Source organism: Phacochoerus africanus, chromosome X (genome assembly GCF_016906955.1).
Source record: "Phacochoerus africanus isolate WHEZ1 chromosome X, ROS_Pafr_v1, whole genome shotgun sequence".
NCBI classification, from domain to species: domain Eukaryota; kingdom Metazoa; phylum Chordata; class Mammalia; order Artiodactyla; family Suidae; genus Phacochoerus; species Phacochoerus africanus.
This window is the reverse complement of record NC_062560.1, coordinates 39,089,795-39,103,675: the sequence shown is the minus strand read 5'-3', so window position 1 is coordinate 39,103,675 and position 13,881 is coordinate 39,089,795. Positions and strand designations below refer to the sequence as shown.

At 37.8% G+C, this 13,881-nt stretch overlaps 1 protein-coding gene and 1 pseudogene across 4 annotated transcripts in view; both read right to left on the bottom strand.

Moving 5' to 3' along the window:
- The window catches only part of USP9X (ubiquitin specific peptidase 9 X-linked), a 131,407-nt gene that overhangs the window by 35,335 nt on the left and 82,191 nt on the right, over positions 1–13,881 (bottom strand). For all 4 annotated transcript variants that reach the window (XM_047765208.1, XM_047765209.1, XM_047765211.1 and 1 more), the window contains exons 22-28: positions 13,018–13,148; positions 12,554–12,832; positions 8,775–8,900; positions 7,219–7,344; positions 5,948–6,114; positions 767–875; positions 384–530 (exon numbers count right to left, since the gene is read on the bottom strand). In XM_047765208.1, the coding sequence (XP_047621164.1) occupies positions 384–530; positions 767–875; positions 5,948–6,114; positions 7,219–7,344; positions 8,775–8,900; positions 12,554–12,832; positions 13,018–13,148 (1,085 nt within the window). The remainder of the gene's footprint in view (positions 1–383; positions 531–766; positions 876–5,947; positions 6,115–7,218; positions 7,345–8,774; positions 8,901–12,553; positions 12,833–13,017; positions 13,149–13,881) is intronic.
- LOC125118980 (uncharacterized) lies at positions 7,810–7,903 on the bottom strand (annotated as a pseudogene).

Sequence of the window (13,881 nt, the reverse complement as noted above, 5' to 3'; positions counted from 1 at the left end):
ATTCTATAAAGAATCTGAAAATCAGTATTGCAAGTCTCTTTCCTCCTCCCTGGCCACTGCATGCAGTGCCTTGCTGTGGGATCTCAGTTCTCAGACCAGGGATTGAACCTGGGCCGCAGCAGTGAAAGCACAAAGTCCTAACCACTAGACCACCATTGAAATCTCAATATTCAAAATCTTAAGTAAAACAAAGCATGTGACAAAACTACTTATGCATTCATTCTATGAATCATGAGTTAGTAATATCCACCAGCAGAGTATATACTCTTTGGTCCTTTTGATTACTTTTTGTTGTTTTTCATTTAACCAAAATGCTCGAAACTATAAACTATTAATAAAAACACTATTTATTAATATAATAAACAGTACTAAATGCAACTTACCCTAATTCTTTTAAGCCAATCAATTTCATTATTGAGAAGAACTTCAGCGTTGGGTATATTAATATTACTATTGTAAGCATAATTAAGAAGGTGCCTTAAGAGGGTAAAGTAGTCGCCTGAATGTTTAGCTCTCTCTCTGGCTGTGCTCTGAAACAATAAAGTAGGATAATACAAATTTATATGTCCATGCTCAGAAGCCACTTTTTAAAAACTCAGAGTTAACTAGAGTAGATGACTAAGACAGTAAGAGAAAGTGCTAATGTTTTATTTATTTATTAAGTACAGACTACTCTACCTTTAATACAGGCTAAAACCACAAATTCTTGAATGTTTCTTGTTTAAAGAATGATTCACATTGATAAGCATATTAAAAAATGTCTCACCCCCAAAACGGTGAAGAGCAGAGTAATGAAGAAAAGCAGAGGCCTGTGTCCCATGCAACATCTGGTACACATTAAAAAGAACTGCTCCTGTGCCACCTGGCGAACAGTTCTGAAATAAAAAATTGTTTCACATTTAACATATTATCTTCCTGAAGAAAAAAAAAAAAAAGATTCCAACACTGCCTCATGGGATGGGGGTGTGTGTGTGTTGGGGTAGGTAAATTAAAAATGTAAGGATATATAACACCCCTTTAAGCAACAACCTATAAAAGATGAACTTAGACTGTGTGTCAAGAACTAAAACTTCAAATTGTCACTCAAGAGTTCAAGGGGCATCTTCTAACACTCTTCTTGTAATAGGCTGGAATTGTTCCTCTAGATACAAGAGCTGTATGGTGAGCCTTGTGCATCTTTTGGGCATTCTACAGAAAATTTTTTTTTTATTCAACTGTGATCTGGAAAAAACTGTAGAAATTCGGTTGCAATTACACAGTAAGGATGTTGCTGCAGATGTCCCTTATATTAGTGGTTCCCAAAACATGTCAAGAGCATTAGCAGCATCCGGGAACTTGTTAAAAATGCAATTTCTCAGGTCTCATCCCAGACCTGCTAGACCAGAAATAATGACACGGGGGCCCAGCAACCTATATTTTAATAAATCCTTCAGGGGATTCTAACATGCCCTGAAGATTGAGATACAAAATATTATACAATACTCTATGATTACCCATGGGAAAAACTTGCCTCTGGTTCCAGTACTGGGAATTCTACCTGAATATCATGGATTTAAAAAAAAAAATCTATACAGATCTCACAAGAATAAATACTCCAAGAGGGCAAAGACATCTATTTAGTTGACTATACTGTGCCTCCACAATGAAGAATGATGACTGGCATATAACAGGTGCTAAGAACCAGTTACCAGATGCATAAATAGTGCTTACAAGACTGTGGTCTGTCTCCATTAGAAAGTAAGCACTTATCAATCGACAAAACCTGTTGCCTGTATTTTTACAACATACTCAAAATCTGATCATTTCTCACCACATTTCCTATTGCCATACCTCGTACTTCCAGACACTCACTCCTATCTTCTATTTGGATTAATGAAATTGTCTAAGTGCTTTCCCTACCACTCTATACTCTCAACAAAGCAATCAGAATAAACTTAAAAATGTTAATTCGGAGCTATCATTCCTCCGCTGGAAACCCTTCAGTGGATTCTCATCTCACTAAGTTAATGTCTTTACAGTGATCTATAAAATCCTTATAGGCTTCTTTGTTGCCTCTCTGACCTTACCCTCCTACAACTTCCCCGCCCCTGCTGTTCCAGCCACACTAGTCTCTGTGTTGTTCTGCAACATGTCAGGCATGTTCCTGCCTTGAGACATTTGCATCTGTTGTTCCTTCTCCTTAAAACACCCTTCCCCCATTATCTGCATGGATCACTCCCTTACTCTTTCAGAGCTTCATTTAAAAGGTCACCTTAGGGAAGGAAGCCTTCTCTGACTATCCTATGTAAAACTGAACTCCACTGCCTGCTTTATTTTTCTCTAAGCATCCATTACTATAACAGACTATATGTCTTCCTATTTGTCCTCCCTTCCCAATGCCCATCCTTTTTAGTACACAGACTCCAAGATTGATGTTTTGTCTATTTTGTTTACTGCTACATTCCTAGTAGCTAGAATACTGCCTGGTCCATAATGGGTACTTCATAAATTATTCACCAGGGAGACTGCCTACAATATTAAAATCTAACACCACTTTGACCTCAGCATCACAAGCCATCTGTAAACTGACTCCTACTAATCTTCTTTACAGGCTTATCCTTTTCTCCTCTTCTACCAGAATACTCAGCTGGTGCCTTGAAAGCACTACGCCAGGAGCAACAAATTCAATACCTCCATGATCATCGACGTCAACATTAAAAAGTAAAGTAGGCAGAGTATAAAAGCAACAGGTGCTGAAGGGGGCTAGGAAATTCAAATCCAATTGTGACTGATTACAATAAAATAAGGTCAGTGTTATGTGGAAGCAGACCTCTTCTAATAGGATCAGAGGTCTAGGAGACCTTCCAAGTCTAGGGATAAGGAAAACTTACTGGAAAATGTGGCATGGAAGTTGAAACTTATGACTGAGTAGAATAAAGGGCCAAATTGTGAAGTGCTTATAAACCATATGTAAATGTTTACACTTAATTCATAGGTGATGGGAAGACATGGAAAGACTTTAAGCAGGATAACAACACAATCATATTTTGCAAAGATCACTCTGTGTGGTCAACAGATAAGAGTAACGCCTTAGTGGGACGGCACTAGGAGTAGGAAGATGAAGGATATTGCAATTGTCCAGGCAATGGGTGCTGGTTGCTTAGATGAGGGTAGAAGTAGCACAGAGAAGAAAATGCAGAGTTCAAAAGTACAGGAAGTAAGAACAATATACTGGGCAGTGAGGGTGAAAGGAGGAGACCACTGCCAATGCCCATTTTCCATTTTGGGGCACATATATATGTCCTAATCAACATGAGCATCCACGCTACATTGCACATAGAACCTTCATGTCTGCTCCTTCCAAGTAGAAAGTAGCTTATTCCTCTTCCAATTTCCAAAGTACTTGGACTTTTTATTTATTTGGCCACGCCCATGGTAGGTGGAAGTCCTGGGCCAGGGATTGAACCCACAGCCACAGCAATGACCCAAACCACTTCAGTGACAACACCAGATCCTTAACCCCAAAGTACTTGGACTTTTAAGACACAAGTTAACTTCTGTCTCAAAGTTCCTTAAGTACAAGAACTAACTTATTTGACTTTGGACTTTCATTGCCAAGCACATAGTAGGGACTGACATAATCTGCTGGTGGGGTGTTAATTATACACCGTAAACTGTGTGATAGATTAGGTTCAAACTCTGCAAGTATGACCTAGTCATTTAACTTCAGTCTTAGTCCTTCCACCAGCAAAGTCTACTTCTAAGTTGCTATAAAATTAAGTGAGAAAATATATTTGGCAAATGCTGTGTAGTAAATAGCTATACTAGTTAGTAATTAATTATTCAAAGATGAACACTGAAGGGTAGCCTTATGTATGCAAGTCTACAATGCCTTATCTGAAATCCTTGGTGCCAGACGTGTTGAAGGATTCAGATTTTAGAAAGGTAATGCCAACAAATTATGTTCAGGTCAGGTTTGCTGTCAAATTCTTAAAAGCTGATAATTGAACCTTCAGTAGGGACCCCGGTATTTATAAAATGATTTAAAAACTGCAGGGCAGGGTGAGAGTCAGTAGTAGGGAAGAAAATCAGATATCTAAAACTCAAAACTTTAGAAGACCCTCTTTGTTGTCAAAGATAAGATAACAGAAGCATGACAAGAAGTGCTGTGCATGGTATGTTAGTACTTCATTGTGCCTAAGTTTTTAGGAAGGAGAGGAGCTAAATGGTTCTGAACTGCTGCAGCGAAGATTTTCATAAAAAGTAGAGGGCAGAAAACCTATTAAACCAAGTTCCTTAATATTTAGTAGCCAAAAGTGAAATAAGTTCCTAATTTAGTTTAAGATGTAAAATTCAGCATAGAATAAGAAATTGGTACCTCCAGGTATGACTTCATCAAAACCCATGGTTAATCCTCTTTTCCCTCCTCCATCTACCCCCCCACCCCCTTTTCTTTTTTTCCTTTTTTTTTTTTTTTTTTTTTTTTTGCTTTTCAGGGCTACACCTGTGGCATATGGAGGTCAAATCGGAGCTACAGCTGCCGGCCTATACCACAGCCACAGCAATGCAGGATCCCAGCCAAGTCTGCAACCTACACCACAGCTCACAGCAATGCCAGATCCTTAACCCACTGAGCGAGGTCAGGAATTGAACCCGAGTCCTCATGGATACTAGTCGGGTTCCTTACCACTGAGCCACAATGGGAACTCCTTTTTTTGCTTTTTAGGGCCACACCTACAGCATGTGGAAGTTCCCAGGCGAGGGGTCGAATAAGTGCTACAGCTGCCAGCCTTCACCACGGCCACAACAATGCCAGACCCGAGTCGAGCCTGCAACCTGTACCACAGCTCACGGCAACATCGGATCCTTAACCCACTGATCGGGGTCCGGGATAGAACCTGAATCCTCATGGATACTAGTTGGGTTGTTTCTGCTGAGCCATTTATCTTTCTTAACATACAGATATGTCCAATGACGATGAAGTCTTCTCAAAGAGTTAGCAAGGTCAACATTATTTGGAGGGGATCCTGCCAAGGACTTTCTGAATGGGCTGAATTAGATGTCTCTAAGGAAATTACCAAGGAACTTCTAAAATAGTAGAGAGTCCCACTTGAGACTATTAAATTACTTTATAGCATTCCCTGGAGTGAGCTGAACCTACTCTATCACATCATATGCACTGGGGGGGGGGGGGGGCAGGCTTTATCACCAGGTTTCATTTTAGCAAACTGCTTATTTTGACTTTAACTTTTCATCAGTGATTTCTGTCACTGCTGAATGGTATGAGACAATAAAGAAAGAACATTTTCTGTCTTCTCACAAAACGTATATAAAATAGATTATGCATGACAGTGATGCTAATTAGAGCTTAAATTTAAAAAACTACCTTATGAAGGTCAAGTTTAGATTGACATGAGGATGGAAAACCATTTTCTATAAATATGATTGATTTGCACAAAGAGAAGCCCAAAACAAAATTAATGCCATTGATTAAACGCTCTTAAAATGAAAAACTAGAACTTTATAGTTGGTCTTTATTCTCAAGGTAAAATGCAAAAGTGTTTACTATAATCATGCCTTGTGAATTTCATACTGACCTAACAATTTCATTAAAAAAGAAAAAAAATCACTTGGCTTCTAGGTATCCAAGATAGGAAGCTAATGTCCTATTTAACCTAAATCTCATAAACTAGATTTTTAAAATGGGCTAAAATATGTACAGCTTAACTACATTGTGGAACTAGAGAAAAAATTTCACTTTGAGAATTAATGGTGGCATTTTGTAGAGACTAAACCCAAACAAATTCAGGTCTAGGTAAAGCATAATTAAATAAAAATTTCCTAAATATCACTGAGGTATAGAGAGAAATAAATATTTGATTCCAGAGATACATTTTGCCAACATAAATTAATCATTTCTGCTTACAAAAATAAGATCACATTTCTTACAATTAAAAAAGATACTTACTTGCTGTGACAGTGCAATAGTAAGTCAATAATGAATGTCTGCCAAGCCTTTTCTTTACTAAGAGCATCTAAGGCTGTTGGAATCAAGGCAAAACACAACGTCATCACTTCCAATGCTTCACAGCAAACCTGTTCATCTTCCAAGTCTGGCTCATGGCCTGCATTAGTCTGTAAAATTATAGCCAAGGACAAATGATACATTTCGAAAAAACCTCATAGAACTTCAAGTTAGTGCTTAAAAGTTACCTACTTACTTAAAACACTTGTTCTCAGGCTCTTTACCTACAACTCTTGAGGCCCCTTTGGAGGAGTGTGGAAACGACTATAAATAGATGATAAAGTCTAATTCTATCCTTTTGCTATACCCCAAGGAGGGCTGAAGGAGCACACGGAACATAGCACTTGCTTCTTTGTTCCTCAGACACCTAGAAACCTTCTGAGTTGTGTACTTTTGCACCAACAATCATTCCTTCCTCCAGAACCATTTTGGCACTGTGGTCAGAGTACCCAACTTCTGACTGGTTCCATTACATAGCTTACATGCAAGTGACATTTTATTCAAAAGCAATTGTCTCAGAGGACTGTTCAGGAAGAGTGTGAAAGTTTTACATCCTAAAATATGCTTGGGTAGGGAGCTAATAAATTCTAACCTAAAATTATCAAGTAAGTAATTATGTATGGTACACTCCTGAAAAAGAACAGGCATTCAAACGTCAGCTGACTGAATACCCAGCACTATACCAGACGTACTACAAGACATCAACATGTATCAAATCAAGGCAAATCAGGAAGCACCTTTAACTTAATTTCCCTTTCTGAACACACAGCAGTGGCTATCAGGGGCAGGTAGAACAGAAAAATCAGAGCCAAACACAGACTCTCTTTTGTAAATAACGTGACTAATCTAATGGAAGATCAAGAATGATACCTAATTGGCTGATACTTGTTGCTGCTTTAAGAGAGTCAAAAATACTTAAATGCCATGCTGACAACTGACAGTTACCTAAACCAAAGACAGAAAGATGATGAGAGAAGAATAAAGAGAATGGGAGAAAGCAAATTCAGTATGAAACAATTTTATCTGATCCCAGTGAGAAGTAGAAAAAGACAGTATCATTATTAAGAAAAAGGAGCCTTATCATGGCATGATTCTAAAGTATGTTATTTTCCAAGTAAAATTTTACTGTAGTCTCATCTAAATTCATAATTTAGCCTCATCCATAACTGAACAATCTTTATTTAAAAGTAATATATTTCTATGATAATTCTTACCTTCTCATAAATTTTAGTGATTTCTTCATTTGGGCTAAATACTAGCTGTAATGCCCCACATCCTGATGCCCAGATAATTTTTTGTATAGCTCTAATTACACAAATATCAGGCATATATCTTGAAGCCTGCAAGATAATTAGTAATTAAAATAGTGATAGAGTATTAATCACTAGAAAAGCAAAAACATTTCTCCTTATAAAGGAAATAGGAAAGGCTGTGAAGCAATACCACTGTCTTTAGGTTCCCAAGTTGCCTCTGTTCCATTATTTTGTTTAACCTCAACACCAGAAAATATGCTCTCCGTATCCACACTACTTTCAGAAGAATCTTTTTAGACTAAAAAGCATTAAGAATGCATTTTATACTACAAAGGTAATCTAACTATTCCACTCCTAGTTTTTTACCCAAGAGAAACTAAAACTCATGTCCCCATAGACATTTGCAGAGAATGTTCACAACTTTATTTACAGCTAAAAAGAAACAATTCAAATGTCTTTAATTTTTTTTTACTTTTCAGTATGTATTTAACTTTTAAAATTAAAATATAGTTGATTTACAATGTTCCTTCAATTTCTACTGCACAGCAAAGTAAAAAAATGGAATGCTTCATGAATTTGCATATCATCCTTGCTCATCTTCTCTGTATTGTTCCCATTTTAGTATATGTGCTGCTGAGGTGAGCACCAAATGTCTTTCACCAAGTATATGGATAAACACAACATGGAATATTCATAATGGATGGGTATTACTCAGTAGTAAAAAGGAATAGTCCACACCACACAGATAATTCTCAAAGTCATTATTCTGAGTGAAAGAGGCCATAAAAAAACACACACTATATACTTTCATTTGTGTAAAATTCTCGAAAAATGAAATCTACTACATAGTAACAATAGATCAGTGGTTATCTGAGGCCAGGGCTAGAGAAAAAGAACAGACTGCAAAGAGGCATAAGGAAAGAGTGACGGAGATGTTCTGTGTTTTGACTATGCTGAAGGTTTGACACATACATGTCTTTATCAAAATTCACTGAATTATGTACTTTAAAAGGAGGCTGTTCATTGTACATAAAGGTGAATAAAGTAAACATACTAATATTAAAATTAAATAAAATAAATGTTAGAGGCAATTTACCTAGACTGAGACAGTGATTAAAGTGAGTGGGCCAAGGAAAATTAAGCCCCAAAATGAGATAAGGGTTTAATTTCCACATTAAAAGAGGGCTGAGGAGTTCCCGTCATGGCGCAGTGGTTAACGAATCTGACTAGAAACCATGAGGTTGCGGGTTCGGTCCCTGCCCTTGCTCAGTGGGTTAACGATCCGGCGTTGCCGTGAGCTGTGGTGTAGGTTGCAGACGTGGCTTGGATCCTGTGTTGCTGAGTCTCTGGCGTAGGCCGGTGGCTACAGCTCCGATTCAACCCCTAGCCTGGGAACCTCCATGTGCCGCGGGAGCGGCCCAAGAAATAGCAAAAAATAAATAAATAAATAAAAGAGGGCTGAAAGTGAACAAAATGAACCTTCCAGAATTTCAGAGTTTTCTAAGTTAAATACTAACCTCATCAGATATTTGCTGAGCAAGACGAATTGATACATTTCTAAGCATGCATTCAGATGATGGATTAGGAATGCTCTGAAGGGCACTTTGTAGCACCACTGCTTGATCATGAGTAACTTGGTTGACCTGAAAAAAAGATAAGCATTTCACTTGAACACTGCATATATAGCCAGAGCCAGTCGTTTGCTCCTCACTCAGTCACCACTCCCTCAGGACGATCTCCCTTCTGTACATACACTGTAGAACCTGTGGTGACTCACACACACCAAAAGCTCTTTACACGGCTAGCAGTGTGGGCCACCTCCCTTTCTGGTGCAGCAGAGTGTCACATATCCCTCTGCAAACCCCCATTCTAGATCAATCCAACTTGTGTCTCTATGTCTCTGTTCAGCATAACTTGTAGAAGTGAGTGATAAATTTAACAGACTGGTTCCAGCCCCACAGAGAAACTCAGTAAAGTCCTCCACATGCAAGCTCCTGGAAGACCCCGTTCCCATTCACCCTGGTCATCAAATTCTTTTTAGAAAAGGAGAAAAATTAAGGAATATCAGTAATGGAATAGAAGTACCATGTATAAAAAAGGTACTAGTGTCTCATCTAATAGTATAACCAAGTTTTTAAGTCTATAAAGAAAAGAGATGACTTCTAAGTAGCTATTAGCCAGGCAATTCTGACTACCTTTCAAGTTCTAACTCCTCTTCCCTATATTGTAAATATTTCTACAACAGTAATTAAGACAAGACTGTTTTACTTATTTTGCCTTTAGAGCCCTCGTGGCTGTGATTGCCTTGAGATCGGAGGCTATTACATACCTTTGTATCCACAGTGGCACATTTTCGGAGTAAGTGTTAGAGAAAAGTGAAAGAGGGAAGCATGTATGTTTTTTATGTACTTCATTAAGCACCTGTGTCAGGGATTATGTTAAGAATATTATGTTATCTTAACACCACCACTTTTGTTTTTTATCCTAGTAATAAGCATGATACCTTTTATACAAAATAATGTTAAGACCTAGGCCTTTTTTTCATTATTTCTTTTAAGTGAAAATTTCCAACATACATGAAAGCAGAGAGAATAGTATTATGAACTCGAGGCTACCCATTGCCCAGCTTCAACAATTATGAACAAAGGACCAAAATTATTTTGTTTAACCACTGCCACTCACTTTCCATCTCCTCCCTACCCCAGGATTATTTTGAAGCAAATCCTGGATATTACATAACTATTTTGACAATTATTCAAAAAAAGAGGCCTTTTCCTTTTAAACATAATCACAGTTATCATTATCATACCTGCAACAATTATAAGTGAGACATCTCAATTAAATGTGATTATTGTAGTATCACAGATCTAATCAATATTCTACTCTAAGACCCAAGCCATTCTTAAAATAGAAAAATCTATATATTCCTGAAGCTTTTGTCTTCTATTGGTAACTTAGTAAACCATCACTTATCATGCATATAAAAGAACTTAAAAGGGTCCCCACTGTGGCTCAATGGGTTAAGAACCCAACGTTGTCTCTGTGAGGATGCAGGTTCAAACCCTGGTCTTGCTCAGTGGGTTATGGATCCAGTGCTGCTGCAAACTGCAGTGTAGGTCACAGACGCAGCTTGGATCCGGTGTTGTTGTGGCTGTGGAGCAGACTGAAACTACAGCTCCGTTTTGACCCCTGGCCCAGCCCAGGAACTTCCATATGCCACAGGTGCAGCTGTAAAAAGAAACAAAGGAAAAAGGGGGAAAAAAACCCTTAAAACGCATAGTTCGACGTCTCATAAACAGGCATCGAATTCTGGCATGTCTTGAGAACTTTAGGTAAAATGGATCAAGGAGGCCACCAAGGCAAAGACAGAGTGAAAATAAGCTCAGAATTGAGAGTTAAGCCAGTCAAGGTGGGAAGAGAGGCTGGCAACAGGCTAAATCAATTGCAGTTGACTCCTAAATAGCAGGAGGGTTAGGAGGACAGACACTCCACACAGTCAAAAATCTGTCTAACTGTACAGTCAGCCCTGGGTATCAGTGGTTCTAATCAAGTGAGGATCTTGTCATATTGTAGTACTTATTGAAAAATCCATGTATAAGTAGATTTGTGCAGTTTAAACCTGTTATACAATGGTAAACTGTACATCTTTTTTCTTACCAACTGTGTTTATACATTTGTCATAATACAAGCTAGTAAGAGCTTCATAATGGAGTTTTTATTAAATTTAAAATAACTGAAAGGCCATTTGGGTTTTGTTGTGGTTCTATAAAAATTTTAGGATTATTTGTTCTAGTTCTGTGAAAAATGTCATGAGTATTGGATAGGTATTGTATTAAATCTGTAGATTGCTTTGGGTAAGTATAAACATTTAAATAATATTAATTCTTCCAATCCATGAACACAGGATAACTTTCCATTTTTTTTTGCGTCATATTACAATTTCCTTTAGTCAATGTCTTATAATTTTTAGAGAGTATAGGTCTTACAATTCCTTGGTTAAATTCATTGCTAGATATTTATTTATTTATTTATTTTGGTGTGATTGCTTTCTTGATTTCTCTGACAGTTCATTATTAGTGTATAAAAATGCAAGAGATTTCTGTCTATCTATCTTGTATCCTGCAACTTCACTGAATTCACTTATTAGTTCTAATGGTTTTATGGTGGGCTCTATAGGGTTTTCTATGTATTATCATGTCATCTGCAAACAGTCATCCAGCAATTCCAGTCCTGGGTGTATACATCTGAAGAAAATGAAAACACTAAGTAGAGAAAATATTTGCACCTCAATGTTCACAGCAGCATTATTTACAATAGCCAAGGTATGGAAGCAACTTTAGTGTTCATCAATAGATGAATGGAGAAAGAAGATGTGGTGTGTGGTATAAACATACACAAGATGGGATACTGTATTACTCGGCCATAAAAATAATGAGTTTGTGACCACATGGATGCACGTTGAGGGTATTAGGCTTTAGTGAAGGAAGTCAGAGCAAGACAAACACTTTACATTTTCAGATATTTGGGGAATATAAAAAATAAAGCCAAAAAACAAATGTAAACAGAAACATAACTACAGATAGAGAGAACAAACTCTTATTTACTGGGAGCGGGGGCGGGGGCCAGGGCCAAGGTAGGTGAAGGACATTAAGAGCTATAACTACTAAGTATAAAATAAGTTATAAGCATATAAGGTACAGCACAGGGAATGTAGTCGATGTTTTATTGTAACTTTATATGGAATATAATCTATAAAAATACCAAATCACTATGTTGTATACCTGAAACTAATATTGACAACTACATGTCGATGAGGAAAACAAGTATTAATTGAAAGTCAAAAGGATTCAAGGGAGCAGGGAAGAACTGTCCTCACAGTATAGTGAAAAATTATTTCTATTTTAATACAAATATAATTTAATTAAAGGAAGCTTCTAAAGTGAGGTATCACTGGAAAGGACTTCAACTATTTTGAAGATCCTGCTGCATAGCACAGGGAACCATATCTAGTCACCTGTAATGGAACATGATGGAGGATAATGTGAGAAAAAGAATGTAATTATATTTTGAATCACTTTGAACTCTATACTTGAGAGTTGTTAAAAGAACTTAAACTTCAAAAATTACCATCTTTTTTGGGGAGGGGGGCCACCCTGAAGCATAGGCAGTTCCCAGACCAGGGCATGAACCTGCGTCCCAGAGCTCCAGAGATGCTGCCAATCCTGTTGCATGGCAGCAGGAACTACAAAAACAACCATCTATTATTATAAAAAGCTTTCTCAAAAGTCTGTATTACCGATGCCATGGGATTCACGCCTTCCACACCTGGCTGACAAGCTTCTGCCACAGCTCGGACGTGGCCATAGCCAATGGCAGTTAGCAACAGCTTGGCTATTTTAAGAGCATTGAGGTAGGCACCCCTTCGAGTTTCCATGTCTGCATTTGGTAGGAAGTTATTTCTGGTTAGCATACTCAGGACAAGGGGTAGGCCACCACTTTTCAAAAAGTGAAATTGAAAATCAGAGGAATCATCAGCCAGAGGTGCACCAGCAGGCATTAACAAGGCATAGACTACCTGGAAAAAAAGAAGAATTGTATTAAAAGGTTATAAAAAGATAACTTCCATTTTAATCATCATTAGTTTAAAATTTTTTTCCCATATTTTGAAATTCACAAATAATTTCACTGCAATTTCATCCATTACCATATAAAAGGCTAAATTTAAAGAACATGAGATCAATTTAACAAGTAAATACCAACCTCTGTTAGGTACAGCACTTGTGAGGCTGAAGGACCAAAGAAAAGCGAGTCAAGGGACGGACTAAGGCTGCTTTCTCCAAGTTTGGCATGGTCTAAACAAATAGCTCTTAATTTTTCTATTGTTGTGCTATCTGTAAGAAAAAAAAGAGACGGTCTAAAAATATAATTCAAGCATTCATAATATTTCACTTCTGATATTCTGAAGACTACTTTCGTATGGAATAACAATCAATTCAGGTGAGTTACAGACTCAAACTTCACAAGACATAACCAGATTCTGGACTGATTTAAAAACAACAACAACAACAAAAAACAACTCAATCAATCGGGCCTTTCCCCCCCGCCTTTTTTCTTTTTTGGCTGCCCCAGGGCATACGGAGTTCCTGGGCAGGGGATCAGATCTGAACCATAGTTGCGACCTAAGCTGCAGCTGTAGCAATGGCTGGATCCTCAACCCACTGTGCTGGACCAGGGATCGAACCTATGTCCCAGCGCTCCCAAGAGGCCACTGATCCCATTGCACCAGAGTGGATCTACCAATCAGGGCTCTTTAATCACTCAACCCAAACATGAAGCAGTCTCCTCCTACTCAAGAGATCTCGAATCAACATGCCCTCTTGAGGCACTGGAGACCAAAAAAATCTAATACGCTTCAAAAAGAAGTAGTTCTTATTGAAAATAACAGAATAGAAAATATGACATGATCTTCCTTCCAACTTCTCTATTGTTAACCTCCATGACACTGTGCATTAACTGGTTTGTTACACTGGAAGAAGCTTAGTGGCATCCTTAGAAACTGAACTTTAATCAAACATGGAGTTAATTTTTTGAATAATATTAAAAGATGAGTTCCCTTTAAATCAC